The sequence below is a fragment of the Oncorhynchus mykiss genome, chromosome 9 (genome assembly GCF_057628025.1).
Source record: "Oncorhynchus mykiss isolate SJ-2025 chromosome 9, ASM5762802v1, whole genome shotgun sequence".
NCBI lineage: Eukaryota > Metazoa > Chordata > Actinopteri > Salmoniformes > Salmonidae > Oncorhynchus > Oncorhynchus mykiss.
This window is the reverse complement of record NC_143030.1, coordinates 54,709,452-54,737,406: the sequence shown is the minus strand read 5'-3', so window position 1 is coordinate 54,737,406 and position 27,955 is coordinate 54,709,452. Positions and strand designations below refer to the sequence as shown.

Genomic DNA, 27,955 nt, shown 5'->3' with positions numbered 1-27,955 from the left:
TAAAAAGGTCTGCAAATGTCTATCACAAGAAGAAATCCCAAAAAAGGAAAACAATGTCCCTGACAAATGGGAGACATTGATCAGGAGGAGTAGACACCAGCCATGGTACCATGACATCATAGACTGCCTTTGCTGGACACTGCTGCTGTTGTTTCTGTAACTCTTCCACCCGCTGCATAACATCAGTGTCCAAAGGATCCTCAGCTGTCTTCCTCTTCCGGCCACTGGAGCTGGGTCAGAGGTTGATTGAGATGAACCAGGCCGGGGAGATGATGAACCAAGGGGCAATGAACCACCCTAGATGAGCTGCAAAAAGCACCACCCACCTCAAAGCAGATGGTGAATATATTAGAATACGTCGCAATAACTTTTAAACATCGCCATGGGCTCCTTAGAGTTAAAATGATTAAATCAAAGGAACGGAGTCCATAAACATCTCAAACTAATTAATACATGCACACACTCCATTGTCTGTTTTCAAATGTTTGAACTAGCCCTGCTAATCATGTTGATAACACAGGCACTAAATATTTCCCACTCATAATTTCTCCCACACAGAAAAGAGCCAACATGTTCTAACTAGGTCTGAGTACAAAAGTACTCAGCTGCATGACAAGAGTACATAACGTATCTGGCATATGGGTGTCTGATGAGGTTTCAAGGAAACACAAAGCCAATCCAGTTGTCGGACAATCAGCAGGACTCACACCGTCGGCAGCCCTACTCCACGTCTCTTTCACCCTATTCAGATTGCGAATGACTGGTCCCAAATCTTTCTCCATGTTTCTTTGATATCAGTATCAGTGTTCAAATTGTGATATCTCCGTCCAGTGGTTGTCTTTTGCGTGCTTGTCTGAATACAACCGCATCAAAGGGTGGCATTGGAGCTCGTATTGTCTCAGCAGCTTGCACAGACGCTCCTTGAAACTGGACAGACATAATTGCGCGTAGCAAATCTCAAACTAAAAATCACAAAAAAGGAAGCTTGCAAGTAGAATAGTAAGTAGTAGCACGACCTACATTGATTGCGTGTTTATACCAGAAGGGATATTTAAAAAGATGTAGACACAGGGGCGGGACTTTGTTGCAAACCTCACTCAATACTGCCCCGGAAGGTATCCTAGTGGTTAGAGCGTTGGGCCAATAACCGGAAGGTTGATGGATCGAATCCCCTAGCTGACAAGGTAAAAATCTGTAGTTCTGCCCCTGAGCAAGGCACTGTTCCCCGGGCGCCGAAGATGTGGATTAAGGCAGCCACCTGCACCTCTCTGATCCAGATTAAAATGTGGAAGAGACATTTCAGTTGAAGGCATTGAGTTGTACAACTGACTAGGTCTTTCCCTTGACCAGTCTTCTCAAGGAATAATAAATCAGCTCTCATTTTCCAGGTTAAAAAAATTGCCGGCCCTTTTGTGACGAAAAGCGACATTGCAACACTGTGCTGCGCTCTGTAGGGTCCATTTCTGAAGGGTACAAGATCAGCCTTTAATCACAATTCTTAAAATTACAGCTATCAACCAGCCCCAGCAGTTAACAGAAAAAAATTAAAACGAATAAACCACATGAACAACATTATGTAATCTGGACCAGAGGATAACATTTTCACTATTGTTTACATACAGTAGTCCTGCCTTCTTCCCCCACCCCACCAGCTCAGAGCAGAGCTTGGCAAAGACCTCCCCAAGGACAGCAACAGAAATAGAATCAAGGATGGAGGAGGTAACAAGGGCAGCCAATGGAATGGAAAGAGACCATACAACAGCTTCTACATGGCCAGGGTGCAGGTGAAAAGATGGGCAGAGTAAAGAGAGGCCAGGTTTATAAAATAAACAAACATTACACATACTGAAGGATTAGTGGACATATGTTGTAGCAGCAGCAGATTTGGAGTGGGATTTGGACCCAGTCCAAATCCCCACTCAGATTTCCTACACCAGAGAACTGCAATGACTAACACACAAAATCAGAAACCTGGAAAATTCAGAGCAAGTACAGTAGAAGGTTTTGCGCGTTTCTGTAGCAGAGGAGGGAGGGGGCATCATCGCTTGCCATTGCCAACAACTCCCACCTGTTCTGGGTAGAGCGTAAGTAAGGGCCCAGACTAGAGGTCGACCGATTATGATTTTTCAACGCCAATACCGATTATTGGAGGACCCAAAAAGCTGATGCCGATTAATCTAACTATTTTTATTTATTTGTAATAATGACCATTACAACAATACTGAATTAACACTTATTTTAACATAATATAATACTAATAATATAATAAAATCAATTTAGCCTCATAAATAATGAAACATGTTCAATTTGGTTTAAATAATGCAAAAACAAAGTGTTGGAGAAGAAAGTAATATGTGCCAATATGCAATAGGTGACATGTAAAAATGTGTGCCATGTAAAAAAGCTAACGTTTAAGTTCCTTGCTCAGAACATGAGAACATATGAAAGTTGGTGGTTCCTTTTAACATGAGACTTCAATATTCCAAGGTAAGAGGTTTTAGGTTGTAGTTAATATAGTATTTATAGGACTATTTCTCTCTATACCATTTGTATTTCATATACCTTTGACTATTGGATGTTCTTATAGGCACTATAGTATTGCCAGTGTAACAGTATAGCTTCCGTCCCCCTCCTCACCACTACCTGGGCTCGAACCAGGAACACAATCGACAACAGCCACACTCGAAGCATCGTTACCCATCGCTCCACAAAAGCCGCTGCGCGGCAAGGGGAATAACTACTCCAAATCTAAAAGCGAGTGACGTTTGAAACGGTATTAGCGCACACCCAGCTAACTAGCTAGCCATTTCACATTGATTACACCAGCCATTAGGCTTGAAGTCATAAACAGCGCTGTTCTTGCGAAGAGCTGCTGGCAAAACGCACTAAAGTGCTGTTTGAATGAATGATTATGGGCCTGCTGCTGCTCAGTCATACTGCTCTATCAAAATCAGACTTAATTATAACATAACACACAGAAATACGAGCCTTTGGTCATTAATATGGTCGAATCCGGAAACTATAATTTCGAAAACAAAACATTTATTATTTCAGTGAAATATGTAACCGTTCTGTATTTTATCTAATGGGTGGCATCCCTAAGTCTAAATATTCTTGTTACATTGCACAACCTTCAATGTTATGTCATAATTACGTAAAATTCTGGCAAATTAGTTTGCAATGAGCCAGGCAGCCCAAACTGTTGCATATACCCTGACTCTCCGTGCAATGAACGCAAGAGAAATTACACAATTTCACCTAGTTAATATTGCCTGCTAAACTGGATTAGTAGTTATAACTAGTGATTATGATCGATTGTTTTTTATAAGAAGTTTAATGCAACTAGAAATTTACCTTGGCTTCTACTGCATTCACGTAACAGGCAGGCTACTCGTGGAGTGCAATGGTTAGAGTTAACCGTTGGACTAGTTAATAAGAGTGTGTTCTTCACTGACTTGCCTAGTTTTTAAAAAAAAAGGTATAAAAAAAGTTAAAACATTGGAAGTCAGCGGCCAAAAATACAGATTTCCGATTATGAAAACTTGAAATAGGCCCCGATTAATCGGTCGACCTCTAGCCCAGACACACCAATAGCGTTTGCTGGCCGAGAGCACTTAGCACCTCTGAACGTAATTTGCGAACCGAGTGCCGATTGTACATGTAGAATCACAAAACAGACGTCTCCAGCGGGTGGTCCCTAAAACAGCGGGCTGAGCGATTGCCAGATGAACGTGATATCCACATTCAGTGCAAGTTGCACAAGCATTAACAGTTCCAAAGACTATAGCATTACCCAAGCAAACAAGGGTATATTTTAAAAGTAAAAAAAAAATAACAGTCCCTGTGTGTCTGTACACCTCATCAAGGGCAATTGTTTGTAGAGTTACTGTAGGGTAAGTAGCAGAGGCCATCTGGACTCCTAAACAGTTGTCACTAATCGCATCGACTTTGCTGGCATTTGTTTGTGTTTTTTGATCTCCATTTCTCTTGGTTAGCAGCACGAATACACAATCCAACACATTACTGGGGACATTACTGGGGACACATTACTGGGGGATCAAATGCCATAGCTACATGTAAATACCAAAATAAAGGAAACACAAACTTAGTGTCTTAATAGGGCATTGGGCCACCAGAACAGCTTCAATACACCTTGGCATAGACTTTACAAGTGTCTGGAACTCTATTGGAGAGATGCGATTACATTCTTCCACGAGAAAATCCATCATTTGTTAATGACACACACACACACTATAAACCCTTTTGAGACCCTTCTTTCAAAGTCACTAAGCTCTCTTCTAGCCATGGTAGCCCCCCAAAAAATGGCAGCTGGGCATATTTATACATTTAAATAATTTAGTAGACTCTTATCCAGAGCGAAATGCAGTAGTGAGTGCATACATTTTCATAAAATGTTATGTACATGACCATAAGCATGATGGGATCTTAATTGCTTAATTAACTCAGGAACCACAACTGTGTGAAAGCATCTGCTTTCAATATACTTTGTATCCCTCATTTACTCAATAATTTCCTTTATTTTGGCAGTTACTTATTAAAGGGCATCATTGTTCTTCTGCAAATGGCTTGCTCTAACTAACCAGTGACAGTCCACCTCCCCATATGACTTGCTCGGTGTTCTGAATGTCATGAAAGGAATAACCTATCACCCTATAGATAAATACACAACCAAGATAGTTCTAGTTATAGGGGAAATGGCTAATGTCAGGGGTGTACTGTCGCCTAGCTAGCATCTCAAGTCCAATAGCTAGCTAGAAAAGCTCCAAAAACATGCTCTTCCAACCAACCTCTGCTGTTCTACTGTTAGCTATTTATAGTCCGTTAAGTAACGACTGGACGTTAGTAGCAAGACAGTAAATTAATGAGCTCGACAAAAACGTTAGGTTTCATAACCAGATAGTTAACCAGCCACCAACAACCAGTGCAACAACCAGCTAGCTAACACATACTGTAGCTGCTAGCTAGCTGGCTTGAGAACGCACTTCACCAAACCTTTGGCTAACAAAATAAGCTAGATAACGTTATAGCTACTGCCACACAAATGTAACACTAGGAAGCCCTTTTTAGGTGGCTACACGCTCTTTATATCCAATAATTGACCTTTTGCGCCATGTTACTCACCCGTTGACTTTTGATAAAACCGTGGAAATAGCAGGGTCTGCCTGGCTGTCTCGTAGTGCTCTGAATCACTCGATTCCAATGTGCCAACTGAAAACACTACTCTAAACTGACATACATTCAAGGCGGACCTTTTCAATGCGGAAAGGGAGGGGGGGCAGCGCCCATGATTTTTCATTCACCACCCCTGGAGCATGACCGAGTGTGGTAGGAGCTATTATGACTTCTCTCAGCAGTCTAAATCTGTCCTGTACAATAAAATGCTTTTAAATGTAATACCTGTATGACTTAGTTAATTTCCCTAGTCTAATTCTGGGTATTGTAAGATCATTTGCATGATATACATAACCAAAAGTATGTGGACACCTGCTCCATCAAACAGCTCATTCCAAAATCATGGGCATTAATAGGGGGTTGATCCCCCTTTGCTGCGCTAACAGCCTCCACTGTTCTGGGAAGGCATTCCATTACATGTTGGAACATTGCTGCGGGGACTTGCTTCCATTCAGCCACAAGAGCATTCATGATGTTGGGTGATTAGACCTGGCTCACAGTCGGCATTCCAATTCATCCCAAAAGGTGTTCGATGGGTTTGAGGTCAGGGCCCTGTGCAGGCCAGTCAAGTTGCTCCACTCGACAAACCATTTGTCTAAACCTTGCTTCGTACACCAGGGCATTGTAATGCTTAAACAGGAAAAAGCCTTAGCCAAACTGTTGCCAAAGTTGGAAGCACAGAATCATCTAGAATGTCATAGTATGCTGTAGCATTAAGATTTCCCTTCACTGAAACTAAGGGGCCTAGCCCGAACCATGAAAAACAGCCCCAGACTATTATTCATCCACCAAACTTTACAGTTGGCACTATGCATTGGTGCAAGTAGCGTTCTCCTGGCATCCGTCAAAGCCAGATTAATCCGTTGGACTGCCAGATGGTGAAGAGTGATTCATCATTACAGAGAACACAGAGTCCAATGGCGGTGAGCTTTACACTACTTCAGCTGATGCTTGGCATTGCACATGGTGATCTTAGTGTGCGGCTACAATTGAACCAAAGAGCTCTAGCAGGGCAGAAATTTGACATACTCACTTGTTGGAAAGGTGGCATCCTATGACAATGTCACTTTGAAAGCCACTAAGCTCTTCAGCAAGGCCATTCTACTGCCAATGTTTGTCTATGGAGATTGTATGGCTGTATACTCGATTTAAATGCACCTGAGTCTGAAATTGCCAAATCCACTAATTTGAAGGGGTGTCCACATACTTTTGTATATAGTGTAATAGTCCGATTCATTCACCACATTTCAAGAGTAACAACATACAGATTACAGGTCATTTAGATAAAGCTGGTTTATTTTCTTGCATGAAAATCTGAAATAATTATTTCTTAAACAAACCCTTATAAAAAGATTGCAGTTCCAGTGCAGTACAACTGCAGTATGCTGCGTCCAAAATACTACAGTTGACTGGAGTTACTGCACCATTCTAGTGTTGGGACTCTGGGTAAAGCTAAATCTCAGTACTCTTGAAAAACAAAAACAAAAAAAACACATACATTGATAAGTCTGACACTGTATGCCAACGTACAGTTGAAATAAAATATTAACCATTCAAACAAACAGTAAGGGACAACAAAGAATTCTGAAATGGGTCAAAATAAAGTCAGATGTCCAATACCCATTTCACATGCAAAGATAAAGAATTCATACATGTATAATTCATATCTATAGGCTACGTAGAGGTTATTTTATTTTTAATCGAGCAATAGTGCATAAGTTTGCACAAGGTGCCAATTTAGGCTACTGTTTGTGGGAGAAAAAGAAAGAAATCTACAAAACATTAGGCATTCAATAGGCCTAAACGTTCAAGAAATAAATCAAGAAACGTTTAACGAAAATGTAATTGTTCAAGAGAAAAAGGGACCTACACATTTTTCTATATTTACAGGTTGCGGGTCTCAGATTTTCTCTTTACCACAGTCGGGTGGTTACAGATGGGTTATTAGCAATTGCGGATGAGTCATTAGAAATTGCGGGTGAACAAAAAAGCTGACCCATCAGTCACTAGTGTACAGGCCATGTACTGCGTATTGCAGTACTAAATATACTGTGACAGTCCTATACTCTATGCACCTTGTGCCGTACACATTACTTACTGTGTGACAAAGAAAAAAAATGCAAAATCATGAATTAAATTCTGAATCACAATAAATATAAAGACAAGAGCACAGTGCCCACATGGAAAAACATGAAATAAGTTCTGGATACTTAACCAGTAAGATTTACTTCTCTAACATACAAAAAACCAAACATCACAACTAAATATCTAAAAAATCTAGAAATATTACAATTTACAAAATCTAGTTTGCCAACATTGAGGCTTTTGCAAACAATGTACTTTAAAGAATAACTCATACTGTACTACATCAATATTTATGAGGAAGGGAACATTTATTAACTTCAAGAACATTCTGGACTAGACAGGACAATATTTATTTGCAAATATGAAAATAGTTTCCCTCCCTTTAAAAAGGAACTTTCGCTCTTTTTCAATACGTATTTTATGATCTTAAAACACATCATTAAGCTATTTTTTAAAATATGCATTTAACTGCAACCCTGATCCAAAATATGCATTTGAAACTTGAAAATATCTACATCAAATCCTATTTGCTTACTTTGAACAAACATTGGTATGGTAACAAATCTTAATAGAATTACAGTAGAATGAAGCCTATAGTGGCCTACATTTCAACCTTATTTGAACCTTTTAGCAAAGTCATTCATTGACTTTAATCAAAAAAGCAGATAGATTATTTTAGCAAAAACAAAGCAAGTATTAATAATTTTTTACAAGAACTACATTATTAGGAGGGGTTAACTTACAATCAAAAGCGCTGAACATGGTTATGTTCTTATTTTTCAGAAAAGTAGTCCAATCTATCCTGTATCATTGTTGCAAGATACCATACATTTTAGATGGTTGATTCTAGAATGATCAGTAGTAGCAGGTTCTGCCCCTGTAACCTACTAAACAACCATTTGTACCGTAGCATTGCTTGCTTACGCCCTGCTGTCTGTGGTGAAGTGCTGAGCTCAGTGGCGCCCTCATGTTTAGGAGGAGCAGAGGGAGATCTGCTGCACCGTGCCCAGGTCTGTGAGCATCTGTCTGATACGGTGTTTGAGCTGAGGCAGCCGGGTCAACGGGTCAGGAGGCTCCAGTTCCCCTGTGTAGTCAAGCCAACTCTCCAACACTGCAGATAAATCATCAGAAGGAGAAGGAGGTAGAAGAAAAGAAAAGGGGAGAGACCGAAAGAGCGAGAAATAAGAGTTCTAAAAACCTTACATCCATGAGAAATGTATCTTTCTTTGACAGGACTTTTATTGAGTATCTTTATAAATGAAGAATCTGTGTGGCGTAAGTCTCACCATCGAGCTCTTTCTCAATGAGGTCCATCCTGTGTGTGACTTGGTTCTGCATGGCCTCTATGTGATCCAAAAGGTTGATCTGCCACTGCTGATGCAGCACATTGTCTTTTTCTGGGTCTGGCTTTATGTCTGGGCTGGGCTCAGCCTCTTCAGTCTTCACCTCTACTTCACTCTCCCTACCCACATACAGCTTCTTATACAAATCAAGACCCTGGAAAAAGAACAAAACATGCCATCTAAGTCAAATGGAAACTGGTTTGTCATAAATCCATCTATTTTAGCTTACAGCTAGCATCACTTCACCACTTGTTTCACCATAAGTATCTCACTACTGACAATCATTTTAGAGAAAGAGTACAGACCTTGTCTGGTTGTAGGGTAATGGGGTGAATCTTGGCCCGGTCCTGCAGCAGGGAGCTGGGGTACAGTTTGGCTCTGTCTGGGTCCAGTGGGCCACCATAGCGTTGCTCCTGTTCGAGCAGGTTCTCTGTGCTCCTCAGACTGTCCTCCAGCTCAGAGCCTCCCCGTGTCTCCACCACCAGCCTCTGCTCCACCGCTGGGTAATACGCTCGCGGTTTCTGGTAGCAGTGCTCACTGCTGATGTAGGAAGCGTTCGAGTCCTGGAAGGATGTTGGGCTCATCTGAACCCTTTTGGCCTTCTCAGAGAGGGCGGAGGCTGACATTGCCTTTAGCGCTTCGCCCCCCTCTCGGTCGTTGGCTGCAGGTGAAGGGGTCCTGCTGGTCGCCATACTGTAGCTCATACCAAGCTTCTCCTCCTGCTTCCAGGGCTGGCGCCACAGCTTCAGGTCAGAGTGCGTCTGAGTCCTGTAGAGGACGATAGAGCGAGGTGAGGGCTAATTCACAGCCACTGAAGATGGATCATCCAAGAACCAATCACACCCAAAATGGTGAAACATTACATATATGGGAAGTATTTGCAGTAACTTCCATTGTACTCACTGGAGGATGCTCATCTTAAGCTGCAGGCCGTTGAGCACCTCAAAGACATGGTGAACATCACCCAGGAGCTGGTGAGTGGCCATTAACTTCTTCCTGTTCTGGTGGGAGTAGTTCTCATCCAGGAAAGACAGGCCATACATGTGACCACTGCTCAGCCAATCCCTGTCGTACCAGTAACGCTGGCTCGGTCTCTGGGCTGAGAGAACAGGCAAGATACACGTTCATGTACACTGTCAAAGACCGGAAACCCATTGGCGATCTAATACTATATTGAGGTGTGATTACCTGGTGGGTCTCTGCAAATGTAGCAGCTATAAGTGTCAGGCACATTGTGCTCAAAGAGGCCCATGCAGGTGCCATGCTGCCAGCACAGACATTCATCACACTAGGAAAGGGACAGGACATTGTCACTTCACATATGATTATGCAATGGAAAAAACACGTGAAAAACAAAAAGCAACAAAACAGTGTTGTGTTAAAGGTTCTTCTGTGACTAACGTGAGTCTCGGTGAGCTTCACCTGAATCATGAAATCATTCTCCTCCTCCACCTCACAGACACAGCGCACTGTGTCAGAGCCTTTGGTCACCATGGATACATTCTGTTCCGACATGGGAGTGGTCACATCCAGCTCCGCCTCCATGTACTCATCACTCCACTCAGCACTGACTGTGGACCAATCACTTTCATCTATTCAGAGGATCGAAAGCAAAACCATGTTTAGTTGACATAATTGTCTGATTTTGAGTGGACCGAAAAACAAATATGCCAAGCATTTGTAGTTTGACAATCAGGCTAACATTTTAAAATATTTTAAATTAGCTGATTATTATAGGACAACACTAGGGCCCTAAAACATGATGATACCACTTCAAGCCTGAGTGGAGAGGAAGGAGGATTGTGAATAATAGCTAACATGAATAAAGCAAAAAGGACAGAGTGAGGAGTATAAAGAAGATGTAAGGTCTTGGTACCCACCGTCTTCTTGCACCTGATCTGTGATGTGTTCTGGACTTGAGTCGTAAGATAACTTGTGTTTGTGCAAGAGGGAGAATTTGGATACCAGATTGGACTGAGTAGAGTTAAATAAGGAGATGCCTATGTTCTCCTCACCATTCGTATTCTCTGTCAGGGGGGAAAGCACATGCAGGTTTGAGACTGGGTCAGTACATTCAAAGCTCATGTGGAATACTGAATCATCTGGAACATTAACTGAGAATTACAAACCAAATATATATTTTGTTAGAATGTGGCCAGCTTTCTAAAGGCAGATAGATTTAGGCAAATCAGATTCCACTAAAGAAGTACTGTCAACTGATAAAGGCTCCAGACACACTCATTCTGTCAACAACATTTTACCTGACTTGGACCTCCCAGTCTTCTTCCTTTTCTTCTGTTTATTGAGGAGGAAGTCTCTTTCAGTCTTCCCTCTAATCTTTTCCCCTGAAGTAAACAAAAGAACTGAGTAAGCAAAGCAGGGATATAAAAAGTAGTTCAACATCCAAGTTGATATTCTCAGTCAAGAACGATGGTAAAATCGGAGATAAAAATGTCCCTCACCCGTTTCACTGGCGCTCCATTCTCTTTCTTCATGGGGTCTGCTGTTGGTTTGCTGGTTCTCCTTCCGTTTCTCACTCAGTGATCTCTGACGATGACGGTTCATCCCATTAGCAGCCTGCCTGTCACCCAGGGGAGAGTCTGTGGTACAGTGGAGCAATGCACAGAGATAAAATGTGATGCATCTATTGTTCATGGATGGATATACAGGACACAAGCAACTGGGTCAGTTAATAACGTACAGTTGAAGTCGGAAGATTACATACACCTTAGCCAAATACATTTAAACTCAGTTGTTCACAATTCCTGACATTTAATCGTAGTAAAAATTCCCTGCCTTAGGTCCGTTAGAATCACCACTTTATTTTAAGAATGTGAAATGTCAGAATAACAGCAGAGAGAATGCTTTATTTCAGCTTTTATTTCTTTCATCACATTCCCAGTGGGCAGAAGTTTACATACACTCAATTAGTATTTGGGAGCATTGTCTTTAAATTGTTGAACTTGGGTCAAACATTTCAGGTAGCCTTCCACAAGCTTCCCACCATAAATTGGGTGAATTTTGGCCCATTCCACCTGACAGAGCTGGTGTAACTGACTCCTTGCTCTCACACGCTTTTTCAGTTCTGCCCACAAATGTTCTATAGGATTGAGGTCAGGGCCACTCCAATACCTTGACTTTGTTGTCCTTAAGCCATTTTGCCACAACTTTGGAAGTATGCTTGGGGTCATTGTTCATTTGGAAGACCCATTTGCGACTAAGCTTTAACTGATGTCTTGAGATGTTGCTTCAATATATCCACATAATTTTCCTCCCTCATTGATACCATCTATTTTGTAAAGTACACCAGTCCCAGTATTTTCATTTTTTGTTTTCAACGGGATATTTTATCAGGACAAGATGCTAGAATATGCATATAATTGACAGCTTAGGATAGAAAACACTTAACGTTTCCAAAACTGTAAAGATATTGTCTGTGAGTATAACAGAACTGATGATGCAGGCGAAAGCCTGAGAAAAATCCAATCCGGAAGTGCCCCATATTTTGAAAGCGCTGCGTTCCAATGAGTCCCTATATGGCTGTGAATGTACCATCAACAAGCTTACGCTTTCTACGTATTCCCTAAGGTGTCTAGAGCATTGTGACGTAGTTTTACGCATTTATGTTGAAGAATACCCGTAGGGGGCTACATTGCGCAAGTGGTCACATGATGCTCCCGGAGAAAATCTTGCGTAAAGTACAGAGGTAGGCATTATTCCAATCGCTTCTGAGAAACCAATTGTCCCGGTTGATATATGAGCTATTTCGCCTACAAAAATAATATTTTGGGAAAAAATGAACTTTGGCTATCTACCTGGGAGTCTCGTGAGTGAAAACATCTGAAGTTCAAAGGTAAATTATTTAATTTGATTGCTTTTCTGATTTCCATGACAAGGTTGCCTGCTGCTAGCAAGGCATAATGCTATGCTAGGCTATCGATAAACTTACACAAATGCTTGTCTAGCTTTAGCTGTAAAGCATATTTTGAAAATCTGAGATGACAGGGTGATTAACAAAAGGCTAAGCTGTGTTCCAATATATTTCACTTGTGATTTTTCATGAATAGGAATATTTTCTAGGAAGATTTATGTCCGTTGCGTTATGCTAATTAGTGTCAGGCGATGATTACGCTCCCGGACCCGGGTTTTGAGAGTCACAAGATTAACAAGAAATTTGTGGAGTGGTTGAAAAACCGAGTTTTAAGGACCCCAACCTAAGTGTATGTAAATTTCCGACTTCAACTGTAACTGTAGTATGATTGAGCTCAGGTTTGTTGATCCATGGGGCGGAGTGCTACTACTCACGTATAGAACCTGACATGGTGCGTCTCCTCCTGGGTGTCTCCTGAGAGCCAACCTGCTTCTCTGAGGCCCGGGTTTGCATGCTGCCCTCAGAGGCGTGCTCGCTGTCTGCATGGTAGTACTTGACGTGGTAGTGCAGGAGAGAGGCCTTCCGGAAGGACTTCAGACAGCCAGGGGCCTTGCACTTGAAGGGGTTGTGGTCCAGTTCAATGGAGAGGATTGGGGGCGGCTGGTTTTTGATGACTCGATACACTAAGGTAGAGATACAAGGAACAACATGTCATTTAATGGAAGTTGTGTGTGTGTGTGTGTGTGTGTGTGTGTGTGTGTGTGTGTGTGTGTGTGTGTGTGTGTGTGTGTGTGTGAGAATGAGGCTGTACTCACATGGCTCTCTGCTGTACTTGTGGGTGGTAGGCAGATGGACTTGGCGTTTCAGTATTGATTCTGTAAAGAAACACACAATAGATCAACTGTAGCTTTTTTTGGCACGGAGTTGACAGATCCCGAAATAAGTTTAATCTCATATCTCAATGTAAGAGCTGGGCCTGTATTCATAAAGCTGCTCAGTCCGAGTGCTGATCTAGGATCAGGTCCCCCCCCTGTCCAAGTTCTGTTACTCATTATTATCTAAAAAGCTAAATGTATCCTATAGCAGCACTCCTACCCGTATTCAAATAGGCAGAAGTTGTTAGGACAGCTCAAGAAGTCTTCTAAACACCTGCTGATTGTCTTATTTATGAGCATATTCATCTCCATCTTATTTACCTATATCTGATTGGGCTTCGATACCAGCGTCTGTGGGTGTCTGGGTGTTTGTCTGGTCTGGAGTTAATGCTGGGGACGCTGGGACGGAATCTGATCCTGCTTGCTGAGACTGGCTGTTTCTGTCTGGAGAGGGAAGGGCAGGAGTTATAAACAAAGGACACAGGGCTTTGAATGTCAGTAACACACAACAAGTCATAGATTAGATGCAGACCCTTACTTGTGTCTGGCCTTCTCCTCTTTGGTGGTGGCATCTGTACAAGAGACACCCTCCTCTTCCTCAATTCACGTTGACTTTCTGTAAACAACAAGAACCGAAAGGTCAGTGAGACAGACTTCATTCACTTAACCATCAAGCAACAAGTTACTGAACCAGTCCTAATACGCTCTAACGATTCAATTTAACTTTCTGGTTCTTCACAAAAGCGAAGCCATAAGCCAAGCTATCATCTTTCCTTCCCCGTTAGGACTTGAGCACAACCATGGGACACTTTCAATTTCAATCTAATGATTCTGAAATGTGTAAAAGAGTTTTCCATTGTTTCACTGTCAAAGCCTTACAGTAACTTACATACCTTCAGAGGGTCGGTACCGGTTCCCCCTGGGCAGCTGGGGACTCTGTCCCGATGCACACTCTTCTTTCTTCTCCCCCTGTTGTTTGGTACTGCGCATCACTCGCTCCCCTTCTACATTCACATCTTCCGATTTAGTTTGGACAACCTGCCCATCTTCTCTCTTCCCTCCTCCTGCCCCCTTTTCTCTGTTTAGGCTCCCTTTCTGTCCACAGGTCTCAAAGTTGCCATTCAGCGTTTTTTCCTCTCCGTCTTCTCTTCTCTCCTTTTCCTCTCCATTGCTCTCTCCATCCAGGTCTGAAGAGCCGCTTTTGGATTCATCGCTCAGGGCTTTCCCGTTCTCCTCTTTCCCACTGCTCTGCTCACTTTGAGTTCTGTCCCTCTCCCTGGCCTTCCCACTCTATTCACATTGAGACATAAAACTGTAAGGTAACCCCATCAACCATCCTCTCACACCATGAACTAACAATCACATGGAGCTCTCACCTCTTTCTTATATGGCTTTACTTTGTTTTGCTTAAGAGTCTTGACAACTCCATCGAAAAACTTTACAGTGTAGGAAGCTGAAGAGAGAACAAACGTGGTCAGAATATTTACCCAATGTAACTAGAATGCAATGCATTTCTGATTAAACATTTGATTATATCCAGTGGAAGTGTAGGACCCACCATCTCTTTTGACTTCCAGAACCTTAGCAGGATAGTAGCGGCAGTCTACCCAACAGGCCAAGACTTTCTCATTCACCCGAAACACCTGGAAGGGAAAGAAAAGTTAAACACTAATCTGATATTCAAAGTCATGGAAGTTCAACCAGACTCTGGTTGTTTAATCTTAGGCTTTCTGCGTTAACGTCGGATATCGTCTAGGGCAGGTATTCCCAAAATGGGGTACGCGCAATGCCGTTGGAGGTACACCAAGTAATTCAATTTTTGTTTTAATCTACATGTAATTGTGTGTAAAAAAAAAAAGAAAAAAAAAGAACTTCTCATTTTCAAACAGTACATTTATAAATTTCCAACAAGGCTATACATTTGGGTGAAGCCGGTACGCAGGTACTTTCCCAAAATGGACGACAAACTGGATTCGTTATCCCTTTCATGCCCTGCCTCCAGTCCACTTACCGATTTCTGAACAAGAGAGCCTCATCGAAATTGAAACAAGCAGTTCTGTGAATTTAAATCAGAAGCCACTGCCAGATTTCTGGATAGGGCTGAGCTCACAGTTTCTTGCCTTGGCAAATCACGCTGTTAACCTGTTTGGGATAGGGGGCAGCATTTTCACATTTGGATGAAAAGCGTGCCCAGAGTAAACTGCCTGCTACTGCAAGTACCAGTTGCTAATACACTGCTCAAAGAAATAAAAGGGAACACTTAAACAACAATGTAACTCCAAGTCAATCACACTTCTGTGAAATCAAACTGTCCACTTAGGAAGCAACACTGATTGACAATAAATGTCACATGCTGTTGTGCAAATGGAATAGACAACAGGTGGAAATTATGGGCAATTAGCAAGACACCCCCAATAAAGGAGTGGTTCTGCAGGTGGGGACCACAGACCACTTCTCAGTTCCTATGCTTCCTGGCTGATGTTTTGGTCACTTTTGAATGCTGGCGGTGCTTTCACTCTAGTGGTAGCATGAGACGGAGTCTACAACCCACACAAGTGGCTCAGGTAGTGCAGCTCATCCAGGATGGCACATCAATGCAAGCTGTGGCAAGAAGGTTTGCTGTGTCTCAGCATAGTGTCCAGAGCATGGAGGCGCTACCAGGAGACAGGCCAGTACATCAGGAGACGTGGAGGAGGCCGTAGGAGAGAAACAACCCAGCAGCAGGACCGCTACCTCCGCCTTTGTGCAAGGAGGAGCAGGAGGAGCACTGCCAGAGCCCGGCAAAATGACCTCCAGCAGGCGACAAATGTGCATGTGTCTGCTCAAACGGTCAGAAACAGACTCCATGAGGGTGGTATGAGGGCCCGACGTCCACAGATGGGGGTTGTGCTTACAGCCCAACACCATGCAGGACGTTTTTAATTTGCCAGAGAACACCAAGATTGGCAAATTCGCCACTGGCGCCCTGTGCTCTTCACAGATGAAAGCAGGTTCACACTGAGCACGTGACGGTCTGGAGACGCCGTGGAGAACGTTCTGCAGCCTGCAACATCCTCCAGCATGACCGGTTTGGCGGTGGGTCAGTCATGAAGTGGGGTGGCATTTCTTTGGGGGGGGGGGGGGGTCGCCAGAGGTAGCCTGACTGCCATTAGGTACCGAGATGAGATCCTCAGACCCCTTGTGAGACCATATGCTGGTGCAGTTGGCCCTGGGTTCCTCCTAATGCAAGACAATGCTAGACCTCATGTGGCTGGAGTGTGTCAGCAGTTCCTGCAAGAGGAAGGCATTGATGCTATGGACTGGCCTGCCTGTTCCCCAGACCTGAATCCAATTGAGCACATCTGGGACATCATGTCTCGCTCCATCCACCAACGCCACGTTGCACCACAGACTGTCCAGGAGTTGGCGGATGCTTTAGTCCAGGTCTGGGAGGAGATCCCTCAGGAGACCATCCGCCACCTCATCAGGAGCATGCCCAGGCGTTGTAGGGAGGTCATACAGGCACGTGGAGGCCACACACACTACTGAGCCTCATTTTGACTTGGATCAGCCTGTAGTGCAGTTTTCCACTTTAATTTTGAGTGTGACTCCAAATCCAGAACTCCATGGGTTGATAAATTTGATTTCCATCGAGAATTTGTGTGATTTTGTTGTCAGCACATTCAACCATGTAAAGAAAAAAGGATTTAATAAGAATATTTCATTCATTCAGATCTAGGATGTGTTATTTTAGTGTTCCCTTTATTTTTTTTGAGCAGTGTATATGCATATTATTAGTATATTTAGATAGAAACTTCAGTGTTTTCTAAAACTGTTTGAATGATATCTGTGAGTATAACAGAACTCATATTGCAGGCGAAAACCTGAGAAAGATCCAACCAGGAAGTGGGAAATCTGAGGTTTGTAGTTTTTCAACTCTTTGCCTATCGAATATACAGTGTCTATGGGTTCAAATTGCACTTCCTAAGGCTTCCACTAGATGTCAACAGTCTTTAGAACCTAGTTTGATACTTCTACTGTAAAGGAGGGGGGAATGAGAGGGGATTGAGTCAGTGGTCTGGCAGAGTGTCATGAGCTGGTCACGCACGTTCACGTGAGAGTTAGCTTGAGTTCCTTTACATTTCTGAAGACAAAGGAATTCTCTGGTTGGAACATTATTGAAGATTCATGATAAAAACATCCTAAAGATTGATTTTATACTTTGTTTGACATGTTTATACGAACTGTAATATAACTTTTTTGACTTTGAACTAAGCGATTGCGCATTAATTACTGGGCTAAACACGTGAACAAAAAGGAGGTATTTGGACATAAATTATTGACTTTACCAAACATTTATTGTGGAACTGGGATTCCGGGGAGTGCATTCTGATGAAGATCAAAGGTAAGTGAATATTTATAATGCTATTTCTGACTTCTGTTGACTCGAACATGGCGGATATCTGTATGGATTGATTTGTTGTCTGAGCGCCGTACTCAGATTATTGCATGGTTTGCTTTTTCCGTAAAGTTTCTTTGAAATCTGACAGTGGTTGCATTAAGAAGAAGTATATCTCTAATTCTGTGCATAACACTTGTATCTTATATTAAAGTTTATGATTACTATTTCTGTAAATTGATGTGGCTCTGAAAAATCACAGGATGTTTTGGAAGCAAAACATTACTGAACGTAACGCGCCAATGTAAACTGAGATTTCTGGATATAAATATGCACTTTATCGAACAAAACATACATGTATTGTGTAACATGAAGTCCTACGAGTGTCATCTGATGAAGATCAAAAGGTTAGTGATTCATTTTTCCTCTCTTTGGCTGGAAAATGGCTGTGTGTTTTTGTGACTAGGCTCTGACCTAACAATCATATGTTGTGCTTTCGCTGTAAAGCCTTTTTGAAATCGAACACAATGGGTAAATGAACAAAGTTTTTCATTTGGTGTATTGCACTTAATGTATGAAACTTACATATTTCTACAACATATTTTTGAATTTCGCACGCTGCCTTTTCAGCGGAATGTTGTCAATGGGTTCCGCCATAAGAAGTTAAGACACTGATGCCCTTTGCAACCACATACCTATGTGAGAGTGAGCAAAATGTTTGATTATTATTACATTATTATTTGTGCCCTGGTCCTGTAAGAGCGCTTTGTTACTTCCCACAAGCCGGGTTGTGACAAACTCACTAATTCGTATGTTTAATACATGTATTGTATAGTGTGTGTGGCAGGCTTACAATGATGGCAAAAAAAAAAAAAAAAAAAAAAAACAGGTGCTAGAAGGGGTACGGAGCTGGAGGAGGAATGTTTGAAGGGGTACGGTACTATAAAATATTTGGGAACCACTGGTCTTGGGTAACAACATTATGTCAGTGTACTAGTCTCCCTCACCGGGCTGGACCGTTTGTCCTGCAGACCCTCTCTCCTCAACTGGATCCTGTCCAGGGGCCTCAAGTAGGGGCTGGTCCAGTCAAACCACTCGTCATAGCGGTGGCTCCACTGACGGTAGTGGATCAGAACCTTCTCGTCCTCATAGTCTATCTTCTCTATGCTGGCCTGGTACCTGAGCAGTAGAGAGTTAGGATGTTCAATAAGACTGATAATGGTAGACAAGAACAATAGGACATGAACATTAGAAACCTGGCCAGACAGTAATCAGATGGAAATGACACTGACCAGTTCTTCAGGTTGTCGCGAGCCTCCAGCTGTGCTCCCACCTCAAAGGTGATCCCTCTTCTGTCGGGAGGAGTCTTAGTCATCATGGGCACATTCAAGGCCTACCTGTAGAACAGCAGAAGAACATCAAAAACAAGAGACTAGCATTATGTCAAATCTCCACATGAACTGGCCATGACAACTGCAGGAAGCGCATTGCCACACATCACATTGTATAATTTCAACGGGAAAACAAAAACAGTCTGGAGTTATGAAGACATCCCATCTTTGAAGCACCATTTGCTGACATCACTCAACTGAAAACGTACTATATTATGTCTGTCTGTTGATCATCCAAGTCACTAGGGCCAATTCAGAAATCAACAGGTCTGACTAATGGTTGAAATCAGTTCTGCATGTACTGCCATCTAGCACCCCAATCTAGCAGAGCAGCCATCTCCCTGGTCCTTCAGTCCCAGTAAACCTGCTGACTGGTGTCTCGTAATTACATAGCACTACTAATAGTGATGGAACAATTCGCCAATATGCAGCGGTCCAGGATTAACATTAGCTGGCTAGCGGAGCTGGAGGCTGGTTCAACATGTTGACTTTATTTGGACTCATTATTTGATGTAATTATTTAGTAGCGTATTATTTAAAAAAATATGGTATCGTTTTCACTGTTTGAACCCATGAATTTGCAGCAATCGTCAGACTACCTAAAGTTTCAATGATATTTAAATAGAGGTATGTTGAAGTTAACGTGATTAGTAGAGATTGATGTTGCTAGCTTTTGGGGTGATTAACGTTAATCACTTAATGTGTCCATTTCCCTAAACCACTTTTGTTTTCCAGTTTGGCTTCACACCTTCAAGTGTAATTTCTCTTGACTATATCGTCTAATTTTTTTCTACTTTTTAGTTGTTTTGTTTGGATACCGTGATTGGAATAGATTTTATTCAGTCCCGGTACTAGGAGAAGTTCCTGAAGTTCCAAAACAAATATGGATGAGAGTTGAGTAGTCAACTAAACGTTAGCTAGCCGGTTAGCTGCATCTTTAGCACCCAGTTGCACACTGCTGTATAGGCCCTTCCTCGACTTCCGTAAAGGAAAGCACTCTTTGTGGGGGAGCCTGTAGACCAGAAGGAGAGCTGATCAACATTGAAAGTAAGTTGCAGGGTGGCAGGATAGATCAGAATTGAGGGTATGCCCTACAAGTACAATTCCCTCTGGACATCTGCAAATGCTTTTCTTCGCTGATTTGTGAAGGCACTGTAGTCCGCATAACAAGGTATGGTTCTCCAGGCATCTTGAATGGGCGCATTCATTCTGGCTTCACAGGGTCCTTGTAGAATATTGTTGCGGTCTTGGTATCTGAAAACATTGAAGGGGTGGGTTGTCCTTTGCATTTTGGTTGTAAACCCGTTCCATTTGAATCGGAATAGTACCAAGTGACGGAATCCATTTGGGAAGGATTTATTGCAGGAAAGCAATTGCATCACCTCCCTCCCGGTTTGTAGCAATCCCAGAGACCCTCACGTTGTGTCTGTGTTGATCCTCAAGCAACGCCATTTTTAACCACATCTTCTCAACTTCCAAAGTGCAGAGGTTCACATCCTTTTTAGACCCCTTGCCTCAGTCTGAATGCAATCCACCTTTTCTATTAGCGCTCGAACTGATCCCATGTGGGTGTCCAACTTATCTTGCAAGGTAGAAACTTGTTCCCTTACTCCTTGAATTGCTGCACCAACAGCACGTTGAACAACCGCCTCCATCCGGTCTTGTTGTTCAGCTAAAGCTTGCGAAATGGCGTTGCTGAAACTAGCATCAGTAGTAACTTATAGCGTTGAGGTTGCCATTTTGGTAGGCGAACCCATTTGTTTCTTGACCCCAGATATTTCCACCGACTTTTAAACTAGAAAGTATAAATAGTTGAAGTAGATAACCTGAATAAAATATAGAATGAGGAATTGTCAGCAGGAGCTTCAGAGTCTTCTGACTATTACGCTTGTAGGACACGTGACCTTCCCATCACGTGCTTTCGTGTGCACAATGAGTTGTGTACAGTGCATTCGGAAAGTATTCAGACACCTTCACTTTTTCACGTTACAGCCTTATTCTGAAATTGATGTTTTTTCCCCCCCACTCATTAATCTACACACAATAACCCACAATGGCAATGCAAAAACTGGTTTAGAACTTTTTGCAGATTAATAAAAATACAAAAATATTACATTTACATGAGTATTCAGACCCTTTACTTAGTACTTTGTTTTAGCACCTAAGGCTGTAATCGCTGCCAGTCTTAATGGGTATGACACTATAAGCTTGGCACACCTGTATTTGGGGAGTGTCTCCCATTCTTCTCCACAGATCCTCTCAAGTTCTGTCAGGTTGGATGGGAAGCATTGTTGCACAGCTATTTCAGGTCCCTTCAGAGATGTTTGATTGGGTTCAAGTCCGGCCTCTGGCTGGGCCACTCAAGGACATTGAGACTTGCGTTGTCTTGGTTGTGTGCTTAGGGTCGTTGTCCTGTTGTAAGCTGAACCGTCGCTCCAGTCTCAGGTCCTGAGCGCTCTGGATTAGGTTTTTATCAAGGATCTCTCTGTACTTTGCGCCGTTCATCTTTCCACTCGATCCTGATGCTGCCAACACCATGCTTCACTGTAGGGATGATGCCAGATTTCCTCCAGATGTGACACTTGGCATTCAGGCCAAAGAGTTCAATCTTGGCATCATCAAATCAGAGAATCTTGTTTCTCATGGTCAGAGTCCTTCAGGTGCCTTTTGGCAAACTCCAAGCAGGCTGTCATGTGCCTTTTAATGAGTATCTTCTGCCTGGCCACTACCAGAAAGGCCTGATTGGTGGAGTGCTGCAGAGACGGTTGTCCTTCTGGAAGGTTTTCCCATCTCCACAGAAGAACTCTGGAGCTCTGCCAGTGACCATCGAGTTCTTGGTCACCTCCCTGACCAAGGCCCTTTCCCCCAATTGCTCAGTTTGGCCAGGTGGCCAGCTCTAGGAAAAGTCTAGGAGGTTCCAAACTTCTTCCATTTAAGAATGGGCACCACTGTGTTCTCTTTAGGACCTTCAATGCTGCAGAAATATTTTGGTACGCTTCCCCAGATCTGTGCCACGACACAACCCTGTCTCAGCGCTCAATGGACAATTCCTTCGACCTCATGGCTTGGTTTTTGCTCCGACATGCACTGTCAACTGTGGGACCTTACATAGACAGGAGTGTGCTTTTCCAAAAAATGTCCAATCAATTGAATTTACCACAGGTGGACACCAATCCAGTTGTAGAGACTGCTCAAGGATGATCAATGGAAACAGGATGCACCGAGCTCAATTTTGAGTCTCATAGCAAAGGGCCGGAATAAATAAGGTATTTGCTCAAATGTATAAAAACCTGTTTTCGCTTTGTCATTATGGGGTTCTGTGTGTAGATTGATGAGATTAATCTAATCAATTTTAGATTAAGGCCGTAACATAACAAAATGTGGAAAAAGAGAAGCGGTCTGAACACTTTCCGAATGCACTGTACGTTTTTGTACATTTGAACAGCAGTAGGACAATATACCTTGTATTGTTAAGGCTCTAAAGCAATACTAGTTGCACCACCCCCATGGATTTAAAATGCCTCTCAGGCATGTCATCCTGGAGCATGGCCTGATGTAACTGCATTGACAGTCATTGATTTACAAGCGATGTTGCATGCTTGCCAAACAACCACAGGCAATATCAGTAGCCTAGTCAAACAGTGCCCAGTGTTCGCATGCTGACCAAAGCAAGGTAGGCGGCCTGTTCCTGATCTTACACATCTATGCTACACCTTCAGCATTCAAATGCTAAAATGGCTTGGATGACTTTAGGTTGTGACTCTAATAAAGCCTATGTAATTTGCTAGGTTGATATATATGCGCTGTTAAATTGTGTTTCACTGGAATAAAAAATATGCTACTGGAGACCATTCTGATTTGGATATAGGCCATCTGCTGAACAGGGATTAAAATAAATGTTATTTTGATTGTTCAGGTTCAACATCAGCAATAGTTTCTTTAAAGTTAAATAAAGTAATATTTTTTATATATATATATATATATATATATATATATATATATATATATATATATATATACATACACACACACATAGTGTAGAGTTGATAATTCTACAAAGAACAATCAGTTTTGCGAGGCACACTACATGGCCGCAGTGAGAGAAGAGAAGCTCTCCGTAAAAACGTTCAACTCGTCACAAACATTCGATTTTGAGATGTGGACGAAATCCAAAATTGTGCTACATATTCACTGCCCATGTCATAGCTAATTTGTAAACAATAAATATTGATACATTACTAGCGCAAACACTTAATCTGACCAGTTCATTAGTGGGTGATGGTGATTTCATAACCAAAGTGGGGAGACAAAACAGGCTACTGTTCAATTCAAGTACAAATAATTCAGTATTTTCAATTTCTACATTTACTGCACTCATTTGAGATCGTTTCCACACTGCCACGTAGGGCTGCACGATATGGGCAAACAATCTAGGCTTTGTTTTTTACCAAATGTTGCCATTTTGATTTGACTTGAGATTTAGAGCAAAACACCTTGGTGAACTGTTGGAATCATGGAAATAGAATGATTATTCTAATGGACACTGTGTTTGACATGACAACAAATTAAAATGCCAGAGAGGAGTTATTGTGGCAGGGTAGGAACCAAAGTGTTGATAAGTGTTTCCTATAATCTTTGGCTACATTGAATGTTCCCTTAGCTACTTCATGAAGTAGCTAACATACTCATGCTTTGCATATTCCTCTTTGATTTAGAAGATGCGGTTGCACAAACATGCTGATTTAGGTTAACACCATCACTGGTATTATCTGGTTGTTTAGCTAGTTACCTTTGCTCTGACTCAGTACATTTATTAGCTAGCTAGCCAGCCAGCTAACTAACTAGCGATTAGCAGCTAACACGATTTAAGCCCAACTTGGTAAGAAAAGACCAACAATTTTTTTGCAGATGTAAGTAACAAACTAATAGTGTAATTATAAAACACTAGTGGATGTATATTAACCCCTTTCAGCTAGGGGGCACTATTTTTATGTTTGGAAAAATAACGTTCCCAATGTAAACGGCCTATTTCGCAGAACCATATGCTAGAATATGTATATAATTGACAGATTAGGATAGAAAACACTCAAGTTTCCAAAACTGTCAAAATATTGTCTGTGAGTATAACAGAACTTATGTTGCAGGCGAAACCTGAGGAAAATCAAACCAGGAAGTGGCTTCTATTTTGAAAGCTCCATGTTCCATAGCCTGCCTTCGCTCCATTTAAAGGGATATCAACCAGATTCCTTTTCCTATCGCTTCCTCATGGTGTCAGTCTTAGACAGTTTCAGGCTTTAATTTTGAAAAATTAGTGAGAAAGATAGCACGTCAGGTGTTCGCATGAGTTTTGCTTGCGCAACAGAGCTTGGGCAGCCATCGTCTCTCCCTCTCCTACTGAAAAAGACAGTGCCGTTTGATATATTATCGATTATACATTTTAAAAACAACCTGAGGATTGATTATAAAAAAACTGACATGTTTCTGTGGACATTATGGATACTATTTGGAATTTGTCTGCGTTGTCATGACCGCTCGAGCCTGTGGATTTCTGAACATAACGCGCCAAACAAACTGAGGTATTTTGTTTATATCCAAAATAATCTTTATGGAACAAAAGGAACATTTATTGTGTAACTGGGAGTCTCGTGAGTGAAAATATCCGAAGAGCAAAGGTAAGCGATTCATTTTATTGCTTTTCTGATTTTCGCAACCAAGCTACTTTGATGCTAGGTGTTCATAATGTTTTGTCTAGTGATCGATAAACTTAAACGCTTGGATTGCTTTCGCTGTAAAGCATATTTTCAAAATCTGACACGACAGGTGGATTAACAAAATGCTAAACTGTGTTTTGCTATATTGCACTTGTGATTTCATGAATATAAATATTTTTAGTAATATTATTTGAATGTGGCGCCCTGCAATTCAGCGGTTGTTGATGAGAATTATCCCGCTAACGGGATAGGTAGCGTCAAGAAGTTAAGAAGCTAAGGGAAAATAGCATTGTTATCGACATTGTTGCATGTGCTGCATTGACCATACAGACTGAACGCAAGTGTTTCGTGGTCGAGGAACAAATGCACTCCTTGAGTGACAGGGGGTGGGGCTAGGTCTGCGTGGAAAGCGAGCAGTGAGAAATGACTCAAAGTAGCAAAGCAAACTATAAAAATGAACGTTACACACACAGAATCACATTTAACAAACCAAACACTCAAATACTGTTATAGAAGGTGAAGTAAAAACCTAAACCGGTCTGTGCATCAATACCGGTAGATACAGTATACTGCCCAGCCCTAGCGCATCGAATCGTACTGAATATTTTCAAACTAAAACTTATCGTTATTGTATGGTACCGGAGCCCATGTCTCTAGATACGCATCTTGAAAGGGAAAGATGCATATTCCTAACTACTACCCCAACAGCAACTTTCTTCTCCATTTTTTAACAGCACAACACATCAGGTAAAAGTGCTGATCACAGCTATTCCTCCAAAATAACACAGAACTCCCATGCTATTAGCTAAAGTGTAAATTGACACTGCTTACGCCTTGATCACACCTACAGCGTCATTGCGCAAAATGGTACACAGCATCATCTGGATGTGTGGGCAACAAAAGTTCAACAATCACCTCTTACTACCATTTCTGTCAAGCCGTCTTACGCATATGTTCGATAAATCCAACGTATGCACCACACAGAACGCACCTAATCTGCCTCTGCAATGCAATGCGGCAAGGCAAACGCAGCGTTCCATTGGAAATGAATGTACTTCTGGTGTATCAAAACACAATGACGCTGTCGGTGTGATCAAGGTGTTACTGGGGTTATAAGTAGAACTAAAGCATGCATTTGGCTGCACATGTCAGGCAGCCCAATTCTGATCTTTTTTCACAAATTGGTTTTTGGACCAATCAGATCAGCTCTGGGGGGACTGCCTGTATAAATGCAGCCTTATTGACTCAATTGAGTCTGGGAATGTCTGTCTGGGCTCAGATGATACTGTCAGCAGAACTAAAACAGCACTTATCTGTTACTCTTCATTTCAGACTCTGAATACCCCCATTCAACTGCTGCACCAAATCAAAATAATTTTCATTTCGAAGTCATCAAATCAAATATATTTTCCCAAAGATGCCGACTAGACCTTATTTCAGCAAGAGGAAGATGGTTGTGCAATCAGGCCATAAATTGTGGAGAATGCCAGTTGATCGGCTTCAACCAACAAACAAAAAAATCCTCCTCTCTGTCAGCAGGGTAATAGTTTAAACAATCCAATATAATATCTATAATGAAAAGAAAAAGCTACTTGTTTTAATTTTAGCGTAAACAATGCTTTCATAATACCCAGTGGGTCTACTGACTGTTGGATTTCCTTTTTTCAGTGCAACTGACATCTTCAGTTGGAGACCAATACTTATAGCTGATTCTGACACAGATTTGTACATGAATGATGCTTAGCCATTTTAAGCATTGACACGATTTGAATAAAATACATTTTGAGGAATAGAAAGTAACAACATTCTGCTAGTATTTATAAAGCAGCAAATCACTCCAAAACTGGCCATGATAGGCCTCTGTAGTTTGTTATGACATGCGCAGCATTGAGTGATAGAACAAGCCTGACAAAAGTAACGCAAATGGCGCACAATGAGTTCAATGTTGTTTACATTCTCAGAAGCTCTAACAAAACTGATTTGATGAGAATAAAAAATGCAATTATACAGCGCATTTAAGATGACGTTAAATAGCATTTTTTAATACATCTGAGTGTTATCAAACAGCGACATATCAGATTATATAATTATCTGACTCAACAAGCTCGCGGATGAAACGTGCGTGCAACGTCGACAGAACTGCCGCACAACCATTTCCTTTACAAATAACGCTTTCTTCACTAACGTTAACCTCATAACGTAATTATGATGTTAGACAGTGAAAAACATAATTATGTAAAAACAAAAAGCTAGTCCGCGTTTTGCTAATGCAGCTGCCGCCGATGTCGAATAAGCTCATTGGGTAGAAGCTGATGACAGATCCGAAGACAGACATTTCATAGGACGCAGCCGCTGTCAATTAGCTATTTACTTTGCCCGGGCCTTGTAGACCTGCTTCTGCTGTACTGTCTAGTTGCAGAGTAAGCAATTAACCACGGCCCGAGAACACACAGAAAACTCCATATCTGAAGAAGAGTTGCAACATGCCGCAAACAAAAATAAATCAATGCAATTCGATGCTTCACTTGAGTTGATCAACTTTAACGTAAACAAATGGGTTTGCTGTAACTAGCAAACGTTACATTAGCTAACAATACTCCATCATGAAACAGAACATTCCGCACGCGTGCGGACAAGTTTAATATCCACAGAAGAAGCATGTCTGCCACCAAAACACATGTCATTGTAGTTTAACATTTAAATGATACATTGTGTAAGACATGATACATATTGACATTACAAAGAAACTAGACGCTTACCTCGAGCTCCTTGTTGTTTCTTCTCGTGGATGAAGCCTACTTCACTTGCAAGTCCTTCCTTGGAGCAACGTGCTTCTCGGCCAACGCAGTTTGTTTCTCGTCCACACTCCGATAGCGCTGCCTCCGTTACTAAGTGGCGAACCTCTGCGCGTGCGCAACTGCTATTCCCCTCTTCTGCCTCCTAGCTCAAGAACAAGAAGTGGATCTAGAATGTTCGATTTCTTTCTATTATGAAATGTAACTTTTTTTGTAGAGAACTAAGTTGTTTTTTAAAGGGGGTTCACATTGCTTGCTCTCATTATTTTTGTCTCAGAAGCGAGAGAGAGAGAGTGAAGGAAAATATAGGCTA

General features: G+C 41.9%; 2 protein-coding genes across 10 annotated transcripts in view; both read right to left on the bottom strand.

Annotated features, from left to right (window-relative positions):
• Positions 1-5,416, bottom strand: part of ndrg3b (ndrg family member 3b) — a 77,169-nt gene extending 71,753 nt beyond the window's left edge. For 3 of the 8 annotated variants that reach the window (XM_090184539.1, XM_090184541.1, XM_090184540.1), the window contains exon 1: positions 5,143-5,309. The gene's annotated coding sequence lies outside the window, so the exon portion shown is untranslated. Of the gene's footprint in view, positions 1-5,142 lie in introns of all 8 variants that reach the window. The other 5 variants (XM_021616051.3, XM_021616055.3, XM_090184542.1 and 2 more) reach the window with 3 other exon arrangements.
• Positions 5,417-6,471: 1,055 nt separating this feature from the next.
• Positions 6,472-27,755, bottom strand: phf20b (PHD finger protein 20, b). 2 transcript variants are annotated; one of them, XM_021616047.3, is made up of 19 exons: positions 27,607-27,755; positions 19,038-19,142; positions 18,753-18,924; positions 14,926-15,010; positions 14,744-14,820; positions 14,261-14,657; positions 13,900-13,983; positions 13,689-13,811; positions 13,308-13,367; positions 12,927-13,175; positions 11,084-11,221; positions 10,883-10,966; positions 10,502-10,648; positions 10,044-10,213; positions 9,810-9,909; positions 9,525-9,720; positions 8,927-9,389; positions 8,565-8,775; positions 6,472-8,389 (listed from the first exon to the last, which is right to left on the bottom strand). In XM_021616047.3, exons 2-19 carry the CDS (start codon positions 19,121-19,123, stop codon positions 8,250-8,252), a joined length of 2,982 nt encoding a protein of 993 aa, XP_021471722.3. In that variant the 5' UTR covers positions 19,124-19,142; positions 27,607-27,755; the 3' UTR covers positions 6,472-8,249. The 2 variants fall into 2 exon arrangements, with proteins under 2 accessions (XP_021471722.3, XP_021471723.3); XM_021616048.3 differs by having other exon boundaries at positions 13,906-13,983.
• Positions 27,756-27,955: the final 200 nt, after the last annotated feature.

Excerpts from the sequence above, each read along its gene's own strand:
- phf20b (XM_021616047.3), bottom strand. The coding sequence starts at position 19,123 with ATGATGACTAAGACTCCTCCCGACAGAAGAGGGATCACCTTTGAGGTG. Across the intron at positions 18,925-19,037 it reads CGCGACAACCTGAAGAACTG|GTACCAGGCCAGCATAGAGA; the intron begins GTCAGTGTCATT and ends TCTACTGCTCAG. Across the intron at positions 13,812-13,899 it reads AAGGCCAGACACAAGTAAGG|ACAGAAACAGCCAGTCTCAG; the intron begins GTCTGCATCTAA and ends TTCCCTCTCCAG.